This window comes from Zootoca vivipara, chromosome 9 (genome assembly GCF_965207765.1).
Source record: "Zootoca vivipara chromosome 9, rZooViv2.hap1.1, whole genome shotgun sequence".
In the NCBI taxonomy this organism is placed as follows: domain Eukaryota; kingdom Metazoa; phylum Chordata; class Lepidosauria; order Squamata; family Lacertidae; genus Zootoca; species Zootoca vivipara.
Genome location: NC_142592.1, coordinates 5,975,750 through 5,996,794, shown reverse-complemented (window position 1 = coordinate 5,996,794; position 21,045 = coordinate 5,975,750). Strand labels below are relative to the sequence as shown.

General features: G+C 42.3%; 2 protein-coding genes and 1 long non-coding RNA gene across 5 annotated transcripts in view; 2 read left to right on the top strand and 1 right to left on the bottom strand.

The window, feature by feature from the left end:
* Positions 1 to 2,897, top strand: part of RELN (reelin) — a 293,927-nt gene extending 291,030 nt beyond the window's left edge. For both annotated transcript variants that reach the window (XM_035127392.3, XM_035127390.3), the window contains one exon: positions 1,783 to 2,897. In XM_035127392.3, coding sequence (XP_034983283.3) covers positions 1,783 to 1,879 — 97 coding nt within the window. In that variant the 3' untranslated portion in view covers positions 1,880 to 2,897. The remainder of the gene's footprint in view (positions 1 to 1,782) is intronic.
* Positions 1 to 6,618, bottom strand: part of LOC148684529 (uncharacterized) — a 32,475-nt gene extending 25,857 nt beyond the window's left edge. Inside the window, exon 1 of the long non-coding RNA XR_015945887.1 lies at positions 6,497 to 6,618. This is a non-coding gene — a long non-coding RNA (uncharacterized LOC148684529). The remainder of the gene's footprint in view (positions 1 to 6,496) is intronic.
* An 84-nt stretch (positions 6,619 to 6,702) lies between these two features.
* The window catches only part of SLC26A5 (solute carrier family 26 member 5), a 33,643-nt gene continuing 19,300 nt past the window's right edge, over positions 6,703 to 21,045 (top strand). The window contains exons 1-6 of one of the 2 annotated variants that reach the window (XM_035127393.3): positions 6,703 to 6,977; positions 16,572 to 16,770; positions 17,195 to 17,334; positions 18,410 to 18,520; positions 19,439 to 19,617; positions 20,647 to 20,811. In XM_035127393.3, the coding sequence (XP_034983284.3) occupies positions 16,616 to 16,770; positions 17,195 to 17,334; positions 18,410 to 18,520; positions 19,439 to 19,617; positions 20,647 to 20,811 (750 nt within the window). In that variant the 5' untranslated portion in view covers positions 6,703 to 6,977; positions 16,572 to 16,615. Of the gene's footprint in view, positions 6,978 to 7,088; positions 7,107 to 16,571; positions 16,771 to 17,194; positions 17,335 to 18,409; positions 18,521 to 19,438; positions 19,618 to 20,646; positions 20,812 to 21,045 lie in introns of those variants that run through there. The other variant, XM_088652143.1, reaches the window with a different exon arrangement.

Genomic DNA, 21,045 nt, shown 5'->3' with positions numbered 1-21,045 from the left:
CTCAATGAGAACTAGATCAAAGCCATTTTAAAACAACAGCAGGAAGTTGTGGTAGATTAGGCAAGAAGCATTTTGGTTTGGGTTTTAATTCTGGTTTTGGCACAGGTGGTTACATTCCATGTGCTGCTGTGGCAATACAGCAATTCATTAAGTTCTTTTATCTTGCTTTGAGATATTGGCATTCAAATTTATTTCTCACATATGAGCAATGTTAACTTTTGAGAAGCGTCTGTTGGAAGAATGCCGGTTCAGATTTTTACTTGTTCTGTCTACATAAACATCCACATTCATCATCAGGCATGTACTTAAGTGAACAAACATAACACATGAGCCCAGCAGCAATTCCTGTGACTGTGGTAACTGAATAAAGTGCCACAGCAGTCATGTAACAGTTCAGGGCCGTTCACTCATATGTGGGTGGCTGACATTAGTGTGTTAATTTTTTACTTACAAACACCACCAAAATCCACAATCGGTCCAAAACTGATATGTAGGAAGGAAGGCCTGTGGATCACAGGCCCCCACCCTCCCACTTGGGGACATGCAGTCTCTCTCTGAATGTACTCAGTGGGATCCCTGGCAATGGATGACGAGCTTCTCTGTAACTAGGGCAGGGGAAGGTTGAACTGATAGCAACACTCCCTTCTATGGCATGAAACAACAGGGACACAATGGGAGAGAGGGGTGAAATCTAACTATCCATCTCTGCTGTGAGGTTTTGCTCACAGCATCTGTCATTTCATAGAATTTACCCTTCCATTTTCAGAATAGACTATCAGTCATTTGTTCATTTGGGAGAAAGTAATGTGGCAGTGTTTATGTACCATCTAGAAGGCAAAAGGGTACATGACCAGACCAGGGAACTAACTTTTACATATAGGTCAATAATGCCTGTTAGCGATTTGTATCTGCTTCATAGGGGTGGTGCTATGCAACAGAATTAAACCGGGTGTGTGGAAGCATTTCAGTCTTTGTGGACACTACCAGCTCTGATCTTATGGTTTCTAAGATCTACTAAGTAGATTTCATTTAAATAAGAGTAACTGCAAAGGCCAATTACTACAAAAGGCTGCAAAACCAAAATTTATGAGCCTGATTGTGTTTCTCAGGAGTTGAACAATTACAAGTTTAGCACAATGAAAGCAAAATAATTCTCTGCTTAATGATGTTCTTTATCTACGATACATTTAATTTTCCAGCAGTCAGGCTGTTTTGCATTTCTAGTATCCAGAGCTCACTTTAGGAACTTGGCTTATCCTCCAGGGTGCTTACCCACATGTACCTACCACTAATAAAGACAGCACTAGAATCTTAACGAAACATTGTGTCACAATGTTCAATTAATGTAAAGCCGTCTTCCTAAACTGAATTGCAATGAAACCACATTTACACACCATGGGTACAATCCAAACTTTGCATGCCTAGTACAATCCTATATACTCTCTGAGATTAATTGCCAGGTAAGTATGTACAGGATTGCAGTCAAAATCTCAATGAAATCAACAGGACTTAAATTGAGCACATAGTCAACTTGAAACTAACAGAACTTAAGGCAGCCTAGCTGGCTCCAGATCACTCCATGCCATGAGTAGCAGCAGCAGTCCAAAATGCTTCTAATTTGGATTGGGGTCTGTTTGTTTTTTACATAATTTTGTATGAATGTTAATTATTGTTTAAAGCAAGATGTATAGAAAAATGCAACCTGCAGCTTGGAAAGGTCTTTCCAACATATATACAAAAGGACCTTAAGTTCTTCTCTTCCGTCCTCTTTCCATTGAACAGCACTCGCAAACAAAATTACATGATGAATTTTTCACGGCAACATGGGCTCAGGCATTTCTACAACAGAAGACGAAGGTCACTTAGGCGATTCCCGTGAAGGACAAGACATTTCCTTTCTTTCCCAACCTGTGATGTGCCGCTTTCCATTCTTTTCAATCTAGCACTGCCGTCTGGTTTGCCAGGACTTTTTTATTGATGAATATTTTGAAAGCCTCCATCGAGACAGAGCATTACACCACTTTTTTCGCACTGTGATCTAATGAGAAGTGACTTATTTTCTCATAGGTAAATGTTTTTAATGTTGATGTGTCTGTGAAAAATTGTGATCTGTTGTAATACCAGTTACAGTGGCAGTATTGGAAGTAAGCAACTGGTTCTGTTTTTAACAAAAAACAAAACAAGCATACATTTAAGCACAAAAGACTTTTCATATTTTATGTCAGAAACGACAATATTAAGTACAATATTTAACATACTTCGTCACATAGGTATTTAAATGCACTGTATTTCAGCTCTGTATCATATATGATTAAGTTATCATTGTTTGTTCTCTTTGTATTCAACTTGATACGTTGGCACTGTATTGACTTGTTATAACAATTTGCTGCTGATTTGGGGGCTACATAACTGTCTGATGCTATGAGTAAAGCAAACAAATGCCTAATCAAAAAGTTAATAGCAGACATCATTGTCCTTCATTCTTACTCTTTGATATGTCTGTCGGTTATTGTTTTGTGGGCAAAAAAAATACTTGACATTTAACCCTTTTCTACTAAGCAGCTGTGGATAAACTTTTTCCCACCCCTCTCCAAACAGAAACTCCTGTTTCTGTGTCCAAAAGTAAAGCAATTCTCTGTGGATGATTTACTTACAGTAACTGCCATTTGGTCTCTGTAGTAATGGAGTGATTTGTAAAAAGTGAACGTTTCTTCGTGTTTATTTGTGGTTTGTTTCTATTGCGGGTCATGTTTGTATCTTATGATGTTGTATCTACACCAGCAACATAATGACCCTACAACCCTAAACTGTCTTATTATCATGAATTAAACATGTTTCACTCTACAGTGAACTGAGCTAAAATTCTATGCTTCAATAAAGATAATGTCAACAAATTATTTATGTGCTACCTTTTTCACAGCTTATTCATTGGGAAGAGGGAGTGATTCAAAGGTATATACACCACACACATTTATGACCTACAATTTTCATACCCACAAAATAAGAGTTAATTATTATGCCTACTTCTGAAAAAAATGTGATTTTGCACCTAGGTACCTAATAATGTAAAAGGGCATTGGGAAGAGACCTGGTAGTTTGTTTCACAAAATATTGTGTGCGATTGGGAGTGAATATTCACCGGAGAGCTATCTCACTTATGACATTAACATTCTTCACATAGTTATGCACATAAGTCTAGAATCTACTTCTGATCTCACAACAGGTAGATTTGGGGGGGGGGGTCATATCTGAACAGTCCCTTCGTGTAGGAGAAAAGGGGTGGTTACATTAGCACAACTCTTTTTGAGGGCTTTAAGTACAAGTGTTGATTCCAAGGTGTGCACACGATGATCAAATCCTTCTCTGAAGTTAGGCATACAAATCGTGGCTAGATTTTTCAACGGTCTTAAACAACACTAATATAATATTTTCTTATACTGTAGCACTATTATAATTTGTTTTCCGAAGACCCTTATGCCCTGTTCTGGCTTCTTAGTCTGCCAGATTACCTCAAGTACACATATGAGACAAGCTGGAGTGAAGCTCCTCATGCAAGCCAGGCAAAACCCTTTTCCATGTGTCAGGTGAGGTGCAGTCACATCAGCAAACTATGTCTTGCCTGCATGGTACAGCCACCTGCCCTTCCCTGGGCTCACTGAGTATACTACTCTCAACAGATGTCAGAGCTGGTTAATATATACTGTAGATCCTGAAAGAATGGGCCACAGAATATACCCCTTTGCAAGGCAAGCCCCCAGGTAGTACAGATACAGCAGCAGCTGTCTGTAGTGGCACCTATGATTTATTTCCAGTTGGAAGCAGTGCTGGTCTATTCCACAATAAATTTGTTAAGTCTATAGATACCACAAAACACTTTGTTGATTTTCCATTCTCATGTGTGTGTATTATTCATACATGGTACAATGCACCAACCATCTGCTCAACACGCTGGTGGCATTTCTTCTCCCTTCGCCAGGATCAATAAACAGCAATAGCAGGAGATACTACTAGGTCCTGAAATACATTATTATACAGTGCCATGGTTGTGGCACTGTAAAAACAGGAGCACTATAAAACATGATAATCTTATCTGCTAGTATTATAACTTGGCCCAGGAAAGTAGGGAGTTGGCTGAGTTTATTGTTCACTCTGGTCTTTTACGATTTCCTGTGTTAATTCCAATACCACAACTATTTTTTAAAGGAAAAATGTGTACAATTTTTGCCAAACTACATTTATTTATTTATTTATTTATTTATTTATTTATTTATTTATTTAGGTAGAGTATGTTATGTATTGCTGGTGTCCTTCTACCAAGGCTCCATAGAGAGCATTCTTACATACTGTATCTGTGCTTGGTTTTCCAGCTGCACAGTCATGGATAGGAAAGTGCTCCAGAAGGTCATAACCACAGCCCAAAAGATGGGCTCTCTCCCATCTCTGGAAGAACTATACAACTCCCGTTGCCTTAAAAAAGCAAATAATATTCTACAGGATTCATCTCATCCTGGATATAGTCTTTTTGCATCGTTGCCTTCGGGCAAGAGATACAGAACAATTAAATCAAGAACAAATAGATTTAAAAAGCTTCTATCCAAGAGGTGTAACAATCTTAAATGCTGTAACTAAATAATATGATCCCGGGGAGTTGTGATAGGTGGGTGGGTGGGTGTGCGTGGCTGTAATTATGTTTTTATATTGTTTTTTATGGGATGGCATTTAATTTCGTTGTACTATGTACAATGACAATAAAGTATTCTATTCTATTCTAAACAGAGTACACTTGCAGCCATGCAATAAAATGCAATTCTGAAATGTTAATAGCTCTTCCCATTTTCTAAGAACTGGCAGGATTTTTGAGATCTCTAACAAAAGAGCCAGCCTAAGTGAATGAAAGTCAGAGGCATAAGACTCACAAGACACTTCTTAAAAGAAAAGCTCAGTGATAAAGCTAAATCCTGAAAGACGTGCCTCGGCCAACTCACGCCAGGGCAGCACAAACAATGAAGCAACCCTGCAAACATAGCTTATTTGAAATTTCCCCCAAGGCACACATTCACGTTTGATTGTAGAGCTTAAAAGGTGCTAGTTTTTTGTATTAATGAAATCAAATATAAATAAAAGGAATTTTAATGCATTTATTCAATGCCCCATTAACAATTCCATCATCATATTTAAACTCTGAAGTAAAAACAAATTCTATATGTTGTTTATAGTCTATATGTTGTTTATGGCGTGCTATGGTCCATGGGGTCACGAAGAGTCGGACACGACTAAACGACTAAACAACAAAATGTTGTTTATATTTTTAATGCATGTGTGTATTTCCCCAAACCCCACCCCCTTTTCCTTTTCACAGCTATAAAACTATGGGGCAACCTCATCCAAAATTACTTGTTATCTGGCAGCTGATAAAGGATCCCCTCTTAGTAGTGTTTTATCAATTCACTCCAAATGTTACTAATCCATCACTTTCTAAGCCTCAAACAATTCTAATCCTGACATGAACAAGGGTTGAGTTTGTATCCCACCAAGTTATACTCAAAGCAGACCAATTAATTCAGTGAGCTTCTGTTAGCCAAGTTTGTTGATTTCAATGGGTAAGTTGGCTGCAACTGAGTTTTTTTAAAAACGACAACTTATAACCTGATATTCAACCCAGTTAAACTGAAGAATATTAATTCAGGCTCATTTTGTTCCATCCACTTCAATAGTACCTTGCGCCTTGAACCAAAAGATACTACTGCTGCTTTTATTATTTAGAAAGTGCCTAACATTTCTAGGTACTATTTTTAAAAAGAACACAGGCCTTGGCTACATATCTGCAATCTAACATGCATGATACAAAAGGAAATGATGGGGGTAGGGAAGAGGAAAAGAATAGGGAGACTGCAATCCTACACATATTTGCCTTTAATCATGAAACTCAACAAGACTTACTTTAGAATAGACATGCCTAGGATTCAATACCGGTAGTTAAGGTGCCACTTATTACATCATACTAATAATTACCAGGTGGGGTGGTTTATGGTGCTAGGCCATAATTGCACCGCAATCCAGGACAGCTCCGGGAGATGGTATGCCCCGAAATGATATTTACAGGGAAGGAGCAGCTCAGGGCGAGATACTATTTCAGGTCTAACAGTCCTGAATTAGCTAACTCATGTATACCGTATTAAATACGTGAGTATATTCATTGGCAGGTTCTACCTGCGCTATTAAAGGATATCAGTTTTATACCAGTTTATCGTGGCTCACACACACACACCCCAAAAAAATAATAATAATAATCCCAGGAATAGTTTGAAACCGACAAGAATGGTTTGCCAAGATCCCCAGTCTCACACCCATTTCAAAACGGGGCCCAGGTTTTTCTGCAGAGAGGGAAACTCCTGTACAGCTTGTCAGACGCCACCCCTCGACATGGGTGGACAAAACGCGGCTCTCCCCTGGGTCGGCTTTCAAAATCGGGGGGGGGGGGTCATTGTCAGTCTACCTTTTCACGGGATTCATCTGCGAACAACGTCAAGAGCCCCAGACCCTCCGCTAACGGGAAATTGAGCCCCTCGGCCGAGAAGAAGTTTAGCAGGCCATTTCGGGCATGAGTCGGAGAGAGAGGGGGGGTTACCTCAGGCCCAGCGCCACCGAGGTCGCCTCGAGAGGCATGCTGGGACGTGTAGTTGCCGCTCCGCTCCTTCGCTCGCGCCCTGAACGGACGCGGGAACTACCAGTCCCAGCAACCCCTGCCACGGGGGTGGGGTGAAGAAACCCTAAAAAGGCCCGCCCTTTAAATGTGTGCGTGTGTGTTGGTAATGCCTAATTTTGGGCTGCCGGGAGGAGGAGGAGAGCTCCGGCTGAGGGCGGAGAGTTACCTCAGGTTACCGTTTAACAGGGCGCCGCCGCCTTGGCCGCCGCTCCTGTTGCTACTGGGCTTGGGCGGCGAAACGACCTCGGGAGGCCGCGAGGAGGCGGAGAAGGTGAGGCGCGAGGAGCGCGAGGCGCCTTTTTAAATCTTAATTTATTTATTTATTGTATGTTTGTGAGAGAAAGTGGAGTAAAAAAATTGAGGCAACGGAGGAAAGACTCGGCGTGTTGGGACCGAGTGAGTAAGTAATGAGTGAGTGAGTGAGTGAGAAGCAGCTTGCGGGACCGACTCCGACTCCTCCTCAGAGAGAACAGATTTCGGACCGGGTTGATCTCGGGGCTTTTCGGTGTGTGCGATCCCCTTTTAAGGACCAGCGAAACTTGTCCAGGGAGAAAGGTTTTTTAAAAAAGGTGCGGGAAGCAGCTCCTCTCGCTTGGTATATCCGCTGGTCAGACTGCTGCTTTTAGGAGCAGGAGCAGGGCCAGTTTTTTTATTTAAAAAATGAAATTGGGGTGTGTGGGGGCAAACCTCATTCGGAGAGAGAGGAAGGAAGCCTCCTGATTGTAGTTGCTGCTGCTTGTTGTTCGTTCGTTTAAATACGTTTAGTCCCTGCCTGGCGATGTATCCGAAGGGCAAGTCAGGCTTGTTTAGAAAGTCGTGCCCGCTGAAAGGGATGAGGCTGGTTTGGGGTGTGGGAGACGGAGTGGGCCCGAAGGTTTGTTTCGCAAAGTTCAGGGAAGAACCTTGGTTTTAAGAAAATAGGTTCTAAGGGATGAGTCCAGGGGCCACCCCTGTTGATTGGGGCTGCCAACCTTATTTGTAAAAAAAAGAGAGCCTGTCCACCTTTGTATTTTTCGCCCATGACCTGGGGTCTAATCAAACATCTTACCCAGAAGTTGCAAGAAGCTCCCTTTCTAAGTGCTGCTTTGCCTTGACCCGAGAAGCCTCTTCGAGCCTTAGCCCATCATTTGCCATCCCTGATCATTTCCCTGCTGCAGTTCTTTCTCCTCCCTAGGTTTCATTCTGTTAACTGCATCTTGCACTTCCTCTTTTAATCTTTGTGGCTTGCTTTGCTTTTATCGCACTTTTATCAATAGGATAAGGTTTACAACTTGTATCAATATACAAGCGAGACTGGCTGACTAAAGTATTCAACTCCATTGACATATTTGAGGAAAAGCAAAGAGCCTGTAATCGGAAGCACTGGTGGGGGAAACCCCATACCTGCATCTTTAGCCCACAGCCACAGATCCTGGCTCTAGATTTTAGGGAGAACCACTGACAAGAACTCCAAAATGAGCTGATAATAATCACTTAATCACAGCTTTTGAAAACTTCTTTGTTTTTGCCAAATCCCACAATCGTTTCCAGCATTATCTGATTTCCCCCCTTCTAGTTGCCTTTCCACATTTTCATTCCCCAGCAACATAACCGTCTATTTTTTCCTTTGTTTAAGGCTGTTTGTTTAAAACTTTAATGGTGTGTTCATAACTCCTTGAGAATAAGGGGGCCCTTAAGTTGTGGTAGTACAATCAAAGTATAAGGAACAAAGTAGTCTGTATTGTGAATATGTATTGCGAATAAAGAAATCTGCCCGATATTTATTAATGTTCTGCATTTTTATGGTGCTTTCTGTCCAAGCTTCTGTACTTAAGGGCAAGTATATTTTAACTGTGAAAGTATATTAGGCCTGCTAGCTGCATGTTTTGAATGCACAAAAGTCTTTTGGTGATCAAACAAGTAGCCTCTTGATCAGGGGTCAGCAAACATTTTCAGCAGGGGGCCGGTCCACTGTCCCTAAGACCATGTGGGCGGCCGGACTATATTTTGGGGGAAAAAATATGAACGAATTCCTTTGCCCTGTAAATAACCCAGAGATGCATTTGAAATAAAAGGACACATTCTACTCATATAAAAACATGCTGATTCCTGGACCATCCGCGGGCCGGATTTAGAAGGTGATTGGGCCGCATCCGGCCCCCGGGCCTTAGTTTGGGAACCCCTGCTCTTGATTGTAAGGCATCAAAATGTACTGATTGCAGGAAAACCTCTGCTGGACAGAGCTGGCTTAGTGTGCCTGCTTAGAACACACAAATCTTCCAGCAAAAAATACACTAATGTAAAGCATTAAGTATATGAACATTTTAAATACAATTCCCTCATGCCTCCAAAACCATTGATAAAAATCAGTACAAAACTGCCAAATGAAATTTGATTTACCACAAAACTGGCCATTCAGGAGTTAACATATCCATAAAAACCTTCCTGCATACTGGAGCTTAAACAGCCTCACAAACCAGGGGTTGCCAGTGACTGCGAAAGCACCCTTGAAATCTTCTGACAAAGCCTCGGAGCACCCTTGGTCATGAGGTGGTGTGGATGATTACATACTTTTCCCTTGAAAAATACATCGAGCTGAAGGAAAAAGTTGAAATTATGGCATTTCCCCAATTCCTCTTTTAGTTCTATGTGCTTTTCACGGCTCATATTAATTCTAAGTTCCCTTAGAAAATTAAAGTGTGTGCATGCTTTTATCTCTCTGCGGGGTTGGAGGTTGGTACTGAACTAAAGGGAATGAAGAGAGGTTACCAGAAAGGATGGCATCCATGGCACTCAATCCAAAATCAAATGAGCTCATGGGCCTATAAAGATTGGCACCCCTGCCACATATAGTAGTACATATACACATGCACCTGGATTTACTGGGGGAAGTGTAGTAGTGTACATTGGTTCTGTAATTGTAGGATGATTATGCAGATAGTCAGTATATGGCTGCTTTTATAGAGAATGATTGTCATTGTGCTATCGAGGCAATTCAGATTTAGTATGACAAGCACAGCAAGGACTTGGACTGCATGCACACATTTCAAGCACATGACTTCCCCCACAGTATCTCGAGAAATTAGTTTGTGTTGGGAATTATAGCTCAGTGAGAGGTAAGTCCTGGAGAGAGTGTCACTCGGGGCCGTGCCCCGCAATCAGCGCCTCCAAAGCCGCACGCCTCGCTCCAGCTACAAACTTCAGGTAAAAAGCCTGCTCAGCGCGGCGGGTGCACCGCGCTGAGCAGGCTTTTTACCTGGAGATTTGTAGCTGGAGCAAGGCGCGCGGCTTTGGAGGCGTGGGGGCGGCAATACCCCGCCACGTAACGACGCATGCAACATTATGTAACACACATGTGTCATTACGTAGCGACACCGCACCCACCCAGGTGCATGGCAATTTGCAGCCCCGGGTGTCGTGGCATCTCGCTACACCCCTGCCTCAATATTTGCCTATATTGCCAATATTTCCCTCAATATGTACCAATATTTGACATAATTCCAAGATGAGTAAGGAGCCAGAATGCACTATACTAAACAGGCAAAGTGGAAGCCCAGAATTATCAACATTACCCAGAAATCACAGTCCTGTTCTCCATTCCGACCAACCAGGCAACAGATGGAGGATCTGTGGCCCTTCAGATGCATTTGGGTTCCAGCTCCCATCACCCCCAGGCAGCATGGCTAATGGTCAGAGATTATGACAGCTGGTGGCCAGCATCATGGCTCAGTTGGTAGAGCATGAGACTTAATTTCAGGGTCCTGGGCAAAAGATTCCTGCATTGCAGGGGGTTGGATTAGAATACCCTCATCCCTTTGAACTCTACAAGAGAGAGAGAGAGTTAGGCTTGAACTAGACAAAGGGTGGGGAAGAGGAGAGATACCTGGCCCTCCAGCTATTTTGAGACTACAATTCCCATCATCCCTAGCTAACAGGACCAGTGGCCAGGGATTATGGGAATTGTAGTCCCAAAACAGCTGGAGGGCCAGGTTTGGCTATGTCTGCTATAAGCAATATTATTTGCAATATTCTGCCATTGAAAGGAGGATACTTTCCCTTTTCTTATCTTGTTATTGGCATGCGCCTAGTTCACCTCTGCATGTTCCCATCAGCGAACCAATACTCACTCTGGAATGTGAACTTGGCTAGAAACTTCATTTGCTCTATGAACCTGCCAAGGTAAATGGGTTGGTCAGGTCAGTCTTCAAGCCAGTGTCAGCATGAGGAACACCACGGAATAACAAAAAAATTAACAAGTCCGACCTCTCACTCTTTTCTCAGAGGGGAGCCTGCAAGCCATTTATGCCAAGAACTGGAACCATCGCTTATCTAAATGAATACTGGAAAGACTTAGTGGCTTGCAGATTATTGAACTGTTTCATCAACTTGGCACATAAAAAACACGTGGTCCACAAATGGGCATTAGTGACCTTTTAAAACTGAACCTTTCCCTAGAACAAACATATACACTGCTGATAGCATACTGGGACTCTGAGGAACAAAATCATTTAAGGAAAATGCAACTTTGGAGGTGAACATTCATTGCATTTAGACATGAAATGTCAGGTCATTGATAGCTCATTTAAAGATAATGATTGGTTGTTGCTTCAGTCTCTTGCAGCAAAATGATAAGTATTGTGACACCTTAAAAACTAACAAATACATTATGGCACAAGCTTTCATGGACTACAGTTCTCACCAAATGCATGAAATGCTATCCTGGGTTGCAAGGGTTTATGTCTGTGTATATGATTTGGGGGCGGGCCTCAATAGTGAGGTCAGAAGGAAATGGTACAGGAGGTGATATTTATGCTATAAACAGTGGCCATTCACACCCACACACACCAGTTGTGTTGATAACACAGACATCCTAGCATTGGTAAGCCACTTACCGGTAATACATGTAGTATGTTAAAAATTCATTGTGAAAATTCATTCCACAAGTGATTGCATTGAGTCTCTTGATATATTGCAATTAAGCAGTTAAAAGTTGTAGTCAATTATTTAAAATAACTCATGGCAGAAAAGGAGTACATTATTTTAAAAAATCTGGTTTAGTCAGGGCTTGAATGGGGCCTATGGTTTTTTCTCAGTTATAGAAGTTAAGGAAAGTACAGTACTGTAGTACCTCGGTTTAAGTACGCAATTGGTTCCAGCAGTCTGTACTTAACCTGAAGCGAACTTTCCCATTGAAAGTAATGGAAAGTGGATTAATCCATTCCAGATGGGTCCGCAGAGTACTTAAACTGAAAGTACTCAAACCGAAGCGTACTTAAACCAAGGTATGACTGTACCGTATTTTTCCTTCCATAAGGCACACTTTTTTCCTCATAAAAAGTAAGAGGAAATGTCTGTGCGTCTTATGGAGCAAATGTGTGGTTCCTGGAGCTGAATTGCCCAGGGGCTAAAGGCAGATCGTTATATATATATATATATATATATATATATATATATATATATATATATATATATATATGGCTAACAAGAGGGAAAGAGACCAAAGGAACCTGTTCAGCAGCTGATTGCAAGATATCGGGGAGGGAGATAAGGGAGCTAGCTCCCTTCCCTGCCCCTCCCGGCCCCTTGCCTAGGCCTCAATTGTTGTCTGCAGAGGGAGACATGTGACTGGCTGATTAGATTATCTGCCTGGAAACTGTAGAAATTGGTCCCTTTCCTTTCCTAGAGAAGCTGCAGAACTGTGAGTTGAACCCCATTAAAACAGGATTTTTCCCTTTGCAAGGAAACTCAGCAACTTTGAGCTGATCCTAAAAAATGGAGCTTTCCCCCTTTGCAAAAAAATATGCACAACTCTGAGCTGACCCCCCCCTCAAAAAAACAGGGCTTTTCCCATTTGCAAAAAAAGCTGCGCAACTTTGAGCTGATCCTAAAAAAAATGGAGCTTCCCCCCTTTGCAAAAGAAGCTTCCTCAAATATTTAATTGGGGGGGGGGAGCAAAGGCACCTAGGCCTCTAGGAGTTGGCTGCTATGCCTAGGACAATTCAAGAAAGCAAAAAAAAATATTCTTGTTTTCCTCCTCTAAAAACTAGGTGCGTCCTATGGTCAGGTGCGTCCTATGGAGCGAAAAATACGGTGCTTCTGTGTGCCATAACTGCAGTGTGCCCTAAAAGTGTTCCACGAGTGACCTGTGATAGATAGTTTGAAATAAAACATTTAAAATTAACTTAACTGGAATTTCCTGCCTGTGAAAACAAGGGTTGTTAACTTGGGCTAAGACTCCAGAATGATCAACATGAGTCCTCTCAGCTATGTAAACATACCTTAATGGGAGAGGCTAGGCTGAGACTGTGTCATGATGGGTCTGTGACTCTTCTGGGCATACCAGGAAAGGCCAAAAATCAGAACAAGTAACTTGACTGTGAATTGACTCATGAAGGAAGTGGCTTGGGGACAAGGGTCTGAGGGATTGCTGTTGAACTGCATCTTTCTATCATTTTTCTTATGTGATTTGGAAGCACTACATAGAACACCATGTGTTAGCATGCATTTGCCATGACTTTCATTGCAGTAGACACACACACACACACACACACACACACACACACACTAGCTGGTCCTGCCGCACATTGCTGTGGCTTATGGGTCCTCAGAGTCCACCTTCAGAGTCCCCCTTCATTTATTTGAAATATTTTAGGAGGAGTTGTGGGCATCCCTGGAGTCCCCCCAGGGTGTCCCAAGCCATGAGGTACCTCGTCACCGCCTCCCCCCTCCCCCGGGTCAACCCTGTGACTGTTCCCAGGGTGTCCTGATCCATCACCTATCCCTCCCCCTCCTCCCCTCATTGTCCTGATCATCCCCCACCCTGTCCTGACCCATGAAGTATCCCGCCCCTCCTTCCCCCACCCCCCAGCTGACTCATGAGGTATCCTGACCCCTCCTCCCCCCCACCTGTCGGCTCATCCCTGTCACTTCCTCCACCCTGTCCCGATCCAGGAAATTTCTGGGTCTGGGCTGAGGTGCGGGCGGCGGTGTCGTCGGAGACACAGCTTCTGGCTTCTTTTTCCCAGCATGCACTTTTGGGTGGTGCACTCTGGAACAGGGTTTTTGGGGGGTTTTACCTGGCGGAGGTGTAACATCTGTCTTAGCAAACTTTATAAGAGCCTTCGAACATTCGCATGTGAAGTTGTGTCAAAATGTCACCTGCTTTTTGGTGCTGCTGGGTGCCTGCCCTCAGAATCTTTCTTCTGAGGTTTTTTGGGGCTTGCAAAAACCCCTTTCCCCCCTGAATAGCTGGATTCTCTTCCTTTGAACCCTATGGAAATTGCATTTGTGATGTCCGGCAATCAGAGCTGGCTGACCTATGAGGTGGACTGAGGCATCCACCTTAGGCAGCAGAATCCCAAAAGGTGGCACCTCCATGGGCAACACACCCAGCCCTGCTGCTCTGGAGAAGTGAAGAGAAGTGGTGGCTTCATCTCCTCACTTCTCCTGTGGCAAGGGATGGGGACCCTGCCCGCGCTCTGTCATTGCTAGAGAAGGAAGGAGAAGTGGCTGTAGGTTCCGGCGAGATCATCTTGCAGCCCTTTCAAGAGATCTTGCCAGAAGCCAGAGGCAACCCTCTTAAGCAAGACTTCAGTGGGGCGGGGAGGCACCTTCTCTCTGATCAATGGGAAATTCCTGGAACAGCACTTCTGCATTTAGTTTCCAATCTATTATTACTATTTTATTGCTATACTGCAGAGTCATATACAAACAAATATGTTAAGGTGGTGTACAGAATCTCACTTAACCCAAAACATGAAAAGAAAGCAATTGATACTTCTTGCATTTTTGTAGTATTTTCTTTATTTACAAATATACAAAGCATGTGGAGACTGAAGCATTACTAAAGGGCGGCAGCTCTTCCATCTTACATCAGGTTCCCAGAGAGAGGCCTTGCAACCCTAGATGCCTTAAGACAGCTCCCTACTTCTTTCTTCAAATTGTCAGGTGCTCTTTTCCACCAATACATCCCTGGGCCCTCCTCTTAGGTGAAGGAGTGTCAAATTCTCTAAATTACCACAGGGATGTCATTCAAAAACAATGAATTTCCCCTAGCTACCAGCAGACCAGCAACTAACTAATAGTTTAATTGACAAAAAGCCACCAGTTATCCTGGGCTGTTAGTCTAACAAAGGCATATTCAGACACATGTCTGCTATAACAATATTTTGTTCTTTGGGAAGCAAAAGCTGAGCTTGCTTATATGTACAGTATCTCCAGGTGATATAACTCTGCAGTATGCATCTATTCTTCTAACACTTTCAAGTTGATAAGTGGCAAGAAGCCCTTTCAAAGCCTGACTTATCAGTCACATTTAAGAGCCAACAGTTATTACCGGTAAGTCTTTGTGTTTGGCCTCTTGGATACACCCAATAATTCTTACTAGGCAGATAAGTATTGCTGTAGCTTTTATGGTTGTCTGTTTGGTCTTTTAAGGTGTGCACTGAGATTGCTCAAGAGCAGCTTTTCATTCTTTATTTTCCTTTACACAGAGGGGCTGATTTTTTTCCATTCCCAAATCTTGACTTTGCTTCAGAAAATCTATGCTGTGGTGTATTATTGTGATATCCCTGACAAACTGCTCTCAATTCGTTCATTCAATAAATTTCTATAACACACTTCATAAAAAAATAACCTTAGGGTGGTTTACATCCATAAAATTATGAAAGCTACAAAACAGAATAACACGGTAAAACTGGTACTAAAATCCATAGCCAGCCAATAGCAGCAACCAATCCCCCATTACAAATGGGCAGGACTGATAAATTGCCCCCAAATATCTTGGTGAATAAAGATCATCAACTGGCATAAAAATCATGTAGTATTGACACCATAGTAATGGGAAAGAGTACTATTCCTGGCTACCAGAGAAAGGACCCTATAAGTCGCTGCCCAATGTGGCACAGTTACTGGTGGGACCTTCAGAGTGGCTGATCTTGCAGATCTCTGAGCCTGAGCAGGTTGATATTTACAACATAAGGGAAGGTTGCTGCCAGACATTGGCATTTATTTATCATTTCATATGTCCATGCCCACTTCTGGCAATGAGTCCTGCCTATACCACAATTCTGTGTGTCCCCAAACAAGTTGCCTAAATTTGGGAGGGGTGCTTGTGTGACAGAATAGCTCTGAAACCACCAGCCACCTGGCTTTCCCCACAAGACTCACCCTGTGATATTATCTGCTAAAAGTTACAGATAGAATTAAAGAACAGTTGTGAGATAGAAACTCTTGATGATCTGGAAATCTCCCTGATCTATCCCAGTAAGTCTATCATCTGCCCACTCCTGCCATAGTAGGGGCATCTCTGAGATGACCAGGGAGAAGGGTTACAATGATCTTTTGCTCTGCCTGTCTTCTGATGTTGCATGGCCTCGGGGTGGATGTGGAGGAACAGGACATTCTGGTTGAACCGTAAACTGGTGTGTGATGGTGACTTTGTGGTGTCACCCACACTCCTGGGTTCTCTTATCACAGAACAGTTGTTCTTCCCTGGTCCATGTGGAAAGAAGAGACAGGTGTGTGGTGATAGCAGTGCCCTTCTTCCTCCTTCAGTCTATTAGTTCTTTGGTCTCCTAGTTCTTCTCTCTCTCTCTCTCTCTCTCTCTCTCTCTCTCTCTCTCTCTCTCTCTCAGGATAGTTGGGTTTATATGGCTGCAGGAGAGGGAAGAGTCTAGCTGAAGTAAGAGTAGATGTGTGCTCCCTCCCTCTCCTGGCTCTCTCTCACAGAGAAGTTGGTCTTGAGATAATCTCTTTGTGGGGCAGAGGGCCCAGGAGTAGGTTTGTGTCTCCTCCTCTCTTCATATGAAAGTACTCTGTTATTATCTTCCACAGAAGGGAGCACTTCTTTAAATTGTCCTTTTAAAAAATGCTTATATTTTGATAGCATCTTCAAGGAGCAACTTCAGTTCCCTTTCCCTGAAATGTACTATGGAGCATGCTGTAGAGGATGAAACTTGCCATGTGTTGGACCAGAGATACTGTGTGGAAAGGCGCATATATAACCAAGGAACCCTACAAAAGCAACTGCACAAGAAGGAGAAGACCTCTTTGCCTCTTGCTCAGAAGATAGCACATTCTTGTCGGTAGGACATCTTAGCTATTTATGCAGTCAGTAGATTAATTGGCATGGATGCCAAATTGCCCTTTCATTCACAGAAGGGCTCCTTCTGTTCATGGGGGAGGTTCCTGCTGGCAAAATTGGGTTTGTATGAAAGCATTTTTTAGATTTCCCCCTGTAGGCCCCAGGGTCACCTTCCACACTGTTCTGGAGAAAGTTAGCATGTCAGAGGGAAGAGCGTAATCTTCTAATGTGCTGGCATTCCACTGTCAAAGAGTTATTTGAAATAAAAGATAGAGAACATACAAGGACTCATTCTACATTCTCATAGTAGATACGATATATTTCCTTTGATGAAGGTATTTTCTGCCCGTGCACAAGCAATGTACATCTTGCCAGTTACTTTCAGCTGACACCACTTTTTCTCCTTTCCCCCTTGTATTTTTCAGTTGCTCTTCCAAGAAAGCCAAATCTGTTCTGTGTAATTTCTTACCTATTTTTACATGGCTCCCCCGCTATCCAGTGAAGGAGTATTTGCTGGGAGACATTATATCAGGAATAAGCACTGGGGTCATGCAGCTTCCTCAAGGTTAGTGAAATTTAACTTTTCAACTTTCTTCTTTTTGGAATCTTCAGAACAGCCTTGAGAGATCTTTTGGAGACAGTCAACTTCCAGCTGATTGTACAGTCACTTTTCATGAGGGTGTCACATGCCTTCTGGAGATGCATAATGCAGGGCACCTCATATGTCAATCAACTGAGGTGTTACATTCATCTAATGGGAATAAACCCCCTCAGTTTTCACAATGGAAATATCTTGTTTAAAAGTCCTCCTGTATGAAAATAGTGTATTTCTGTAATAAAGTTAACAATTTTGTCATTGTAATGACTACCCTTTGAGGGTAATGCATTTAACTAGTGCATTCCCACTAGTTAAAACATGTCAGGCTTCGCAGTTGATGGCCTGCAGTAGTAAATGAATTAAATTTTGCTGAATTAGTTTAATATCCATCCTTTATAGGATTTTTTGTGACTCTTAATGTGGCAAGTCCCGATGACACACAGACTTTTGACTCCACAATCTATACCACCATCAGATTATGTCCTTATTTTAGTACATGTAAGCAAGCAGAATAAATAATTAAGCTGAGTAATCATGTGAACAACAGATGTGCAGTTTTTTATGCAGAATATTTTCCCCTCTTCTTGCCATTTTTTTCCTTTTGCTCTCCCAGAGTGAATTCAAATCTGAGTGAATTTTGGACTGCCCGATTCTAAGAAGACTCACGGGAGCAATTCCTACATAAAAGCATATGCTAGTTGTATTTTAAGGACTAGCATGTACAGACTCTCAGGCTAAAACTGCCCCCTGCCCCTGCTCTGATGAGGTCTGCTTGCCTTCCCCAGTTGCCAGTGGGGCTGGGCAGAGGAGCAGTGGCTGCAGCCCTAGGAACTGGTTGATGGTTCAGTTTGGGTTCACCACTTTCTTCTCTTCATACTATTGACTGTCCTGCTAGTTATTGATGAAGGATGTATTGGGGTAGGGGAGACTGTACACTGATTGTTTGGGCATAGTATCTGTTATCAATGTAGCATGTATATGAACTTTTTTCTTTTCATTTGAATAATTAGTGTTGAATCTGAATTCTCTCTCTCTCTCTCAGGATTAGCTTATGCATTACTGGCAGCAGTACCTCCAGTATTTGGCCTATATTCTTCATTTTATCCGGTCTTTCTGTACACTTTTTTTGGAACTTCCAGACACATATCAATAGGTAAATATTTTAGCATGCAAACGTTTGTTTTCTTTAAAGGTCAGATTAACGAAATGCACTTCTGCATCAGGACCAGTTAGATGCACCCCCAGAGGAGTATTACCCACTGTTCTATCTTCTTACTGGATACCATTTTTAAAGTTTTGGAGTCAAATCTACTTGTATTCATCATGCCAGCCAAAGTCACAGCTACAGCACGAGGTCACAAAACTGGCTTATAACCTCCATGCATCAACTGCTGCCCCAACATTTAACATTTATTCGGCCCCAGCTTAACTATGGCAATGGTGGGAAAGATGAGGTCCTCCAGATGTTGTTGGATTCCAGCTTACATCAACCTCAGCCAACATGGCCAGTGATGATGGGAGCTGGAATCCAACAATATTTGGGGGAGCATAGTTTTTCCATCACTGTTGTACGTCCTTAGGCAGCTCACTTTTGTGCCATTTTAATTTCATTGTGTGTCAGATGTGATCACTTTTAATGGCTTGTAATTCAGCAAAGTTTATATGAGAACCAGGGTAGTGCAATTAAGTGTGGTGCTTTGGATACTCAAATGCATTATAAATTATTGTTATTAATAGCAAATATTTTTTGCCTTGTTTTTGCCAACTCGTTTTCAGTAACTGAAAGTTTCTCATTGACATTTGAATTCCTGCTTTGCAGGGCTTTGGACTAGATGGGTCCTCAGAGTCCCATCCAACTCTACAATTCTATGATTCTATGACATTGATGGAAATATTAATTCAGGTCCATAAGGTGGTGTTGGTGCGTGTACTTGTGTGTGTGTATATATAACTGCACTAAGGAAGATTAAATTCTCTTTTCAGAAGCTGAAATATTTGTGATATGGGGAAAAAATGTAAGCTTCCCTGGTAATAATAAACATTTATCTCCCCTCAATCCACACTCTTGCAGGAACCTTTGCTGTAATCAGCCTGATGATTGGCGGAGTTGCTGTCAGAGAAGCCCCTGATGAAATGTTTGCTAATATGGATGCCAACTCTACCAATAACACGGATCTTGAAAACAATGCCAGAGATGACATGAGGGTGAAAGTAGCTGTCGCAGTTACCTTACTCTCGGGGATCATACAGGTAACCTCACTGTTGGTCTAGGTTTTGAATATTGCTGCCCAAAAGATTTGAATATTGCTGTGCGGAACTCCACCTTAGTAAGCCCTTGGTCCATCCACCTGATCTCCCACTCAGGATTTAAAATGGCAACCTACATTTTGGGGAAGTAACTTCAGTCTGTGTTTTCGTGTTGGACTGTGGAGTGAGAAGTGAGGAGAACAGGGTATGCGTTTTTGAAACTTTTGAGACATCTGTTGATACTTTTGAAAGACTATTGTGAGACTGTCCTTAGACATCTGTTTTGAACCACAGCTTGATGTTCCTCGCTACCACTCTGTTATATTGTATATAAGAATTTTGATTGGCTTACTCCTATAATTTGAATGATATCATTATTCTATTATATATTTTCTACTAACTGTTAGAATCATAGAATCATAGAGTTGGAAGAGGCCACAAGGGCCATCCAATCCAACCCCCTGCCAAGCATTAGCCTATGTGTTGTGTTTGTATTGTTGTGATTAGTTCTTTGGTTCTAGACTTACTGGCAAATAACCAGGTCACGTAGTAAGCACAACTAGGTAGACTTTGTTCTTTTAAAAATAACATTTTCTTCTAAGAAACATAACTTGTGTTGCTTTCATTGGTCACATGGAGTGGCAAAGAAGTATGGAAGAGCCCAGGAGGTCTCATGACTTCCGGAAATCCTCTCAGGCCACCTTGGTTATAGGTGTCCTGTTATCTCTTCGTCCAACTTAAAGACAATAATTTTTTCCTGCTTTCCTGAAACTTTTGCTGTTTACGCTTGCCACTTCTATAACCACACACTGTGCAACCCACCAGAACATGCAAATCACACAAGTATTAGACCTGGCAGTCTTGACATGCTTCAACACTTTGGGCTGGGAGGTGTAAGAGGAGGCCTGCATGGTTGCAAGAGGTGGCTTTGCTCTTGATCCAGTGTGCTGAACTTGGCTTCTCTATGACTCTGTACTGTACTGGCTCTTAAATGATGATTCATTGAACATGGCTCTTCTCTCTCTCCGTTAGTTGTGTTTAGGACTCCTTCGATTTGGATTTGTAGCTATTTATCTTACGGAGCCCCTGGTCCGGGGATTCACCACTGCTGCAGCTGTGCACGTCTTTACATCCCAATTAAAGTATCTGCTTGGAATTAAGACTAAAAGGTTCAGTGGACCCCTCTCCTTTCTTTATGTAAGTAACTATATCTGGAAGGGAACATTCCTTAGTGTTTAAAGCCAGTTCATATCCACAAAGTCCATATCCACAAAGAAATATTAACCAGCTTTCAAATGGATCACTCATGGGTTTTGCCAGGGAATATTTTCATTTTGTGAGGTTCCTCAGAAACTTCCCTTTGAGATCCTTCAGGCACCTAGAAGTGAGGGAGCAATGATGATTTAACCAGTGTGAGCTTATAGAGTATAG